Source organism: Fulmarus glacialis, unplaced genomic scaffold (genome assembly GCF_000690835.1).
Source record: "Fulmarus glacialis isolate BGI_N327 unplaced genomic scaffold, ASM69083v1 scaffold32008, whole genome shotgun sequence".
Taxonomy (NCBI): Eukaryota; Metazoa; Chordata; class Aves; order Procellariiformes; family Procellariidae; genus Fulmarus; species Fulmarus glacialis.
Window position 1 is genome coordinate 2,826 of NW_009226847.1, and position 261 is coordinate 3,086.

The 261-nt window shown below is 66.3% G+C and overlaps 1 protein-coding gene across 1 annotated transcript in view; it reads left to right on the plus strand.

The window, feature by feature from the left end:
* The window catches only part of LOC104080528 (glutathione reductase, mitochondrial-like), a gene marked incomplete at both ends in the record, with an annotated part of 2,591 nt that extends 2,379 nt beyond the window's left edge, over positions 1-212 (plus strand). Inside the window, 1 exon segment of the mRNA XM_009582946.1 lies at positions 51-212. Coding sequence (XP_009581241.1) covers positions 51-212 — 162 coding nt within the window.
* Between the last annotated feature and the right edge of the window lie 49 nt (positions 213-261).

Here is a 261-nt window from a genome sequence, read left to right on the forward strand (position 1 = left end):
CAAGACCCTCCGCCATCTCCCCCCCCTGCGGCTCCTGTTTTTCCCTGCAGGTCAAGACGGTCACCAAGTCCTCTTGCGGGCTGCTGGATGTGACCGTGACCTCCTCGGTGCCTGGCCGCAAGCCAACGGAGGGAGTCATCCGGGACATTGACTGCCTGCTGTGGGCCGTGGGGCGGGAGCCCAACACCGAGGAGCTGTGCCTGGACCGAGTGGTGAGATGGCAGCACGTCCCTTCCACGCTGCTGCGAGGATGCCCGTGGG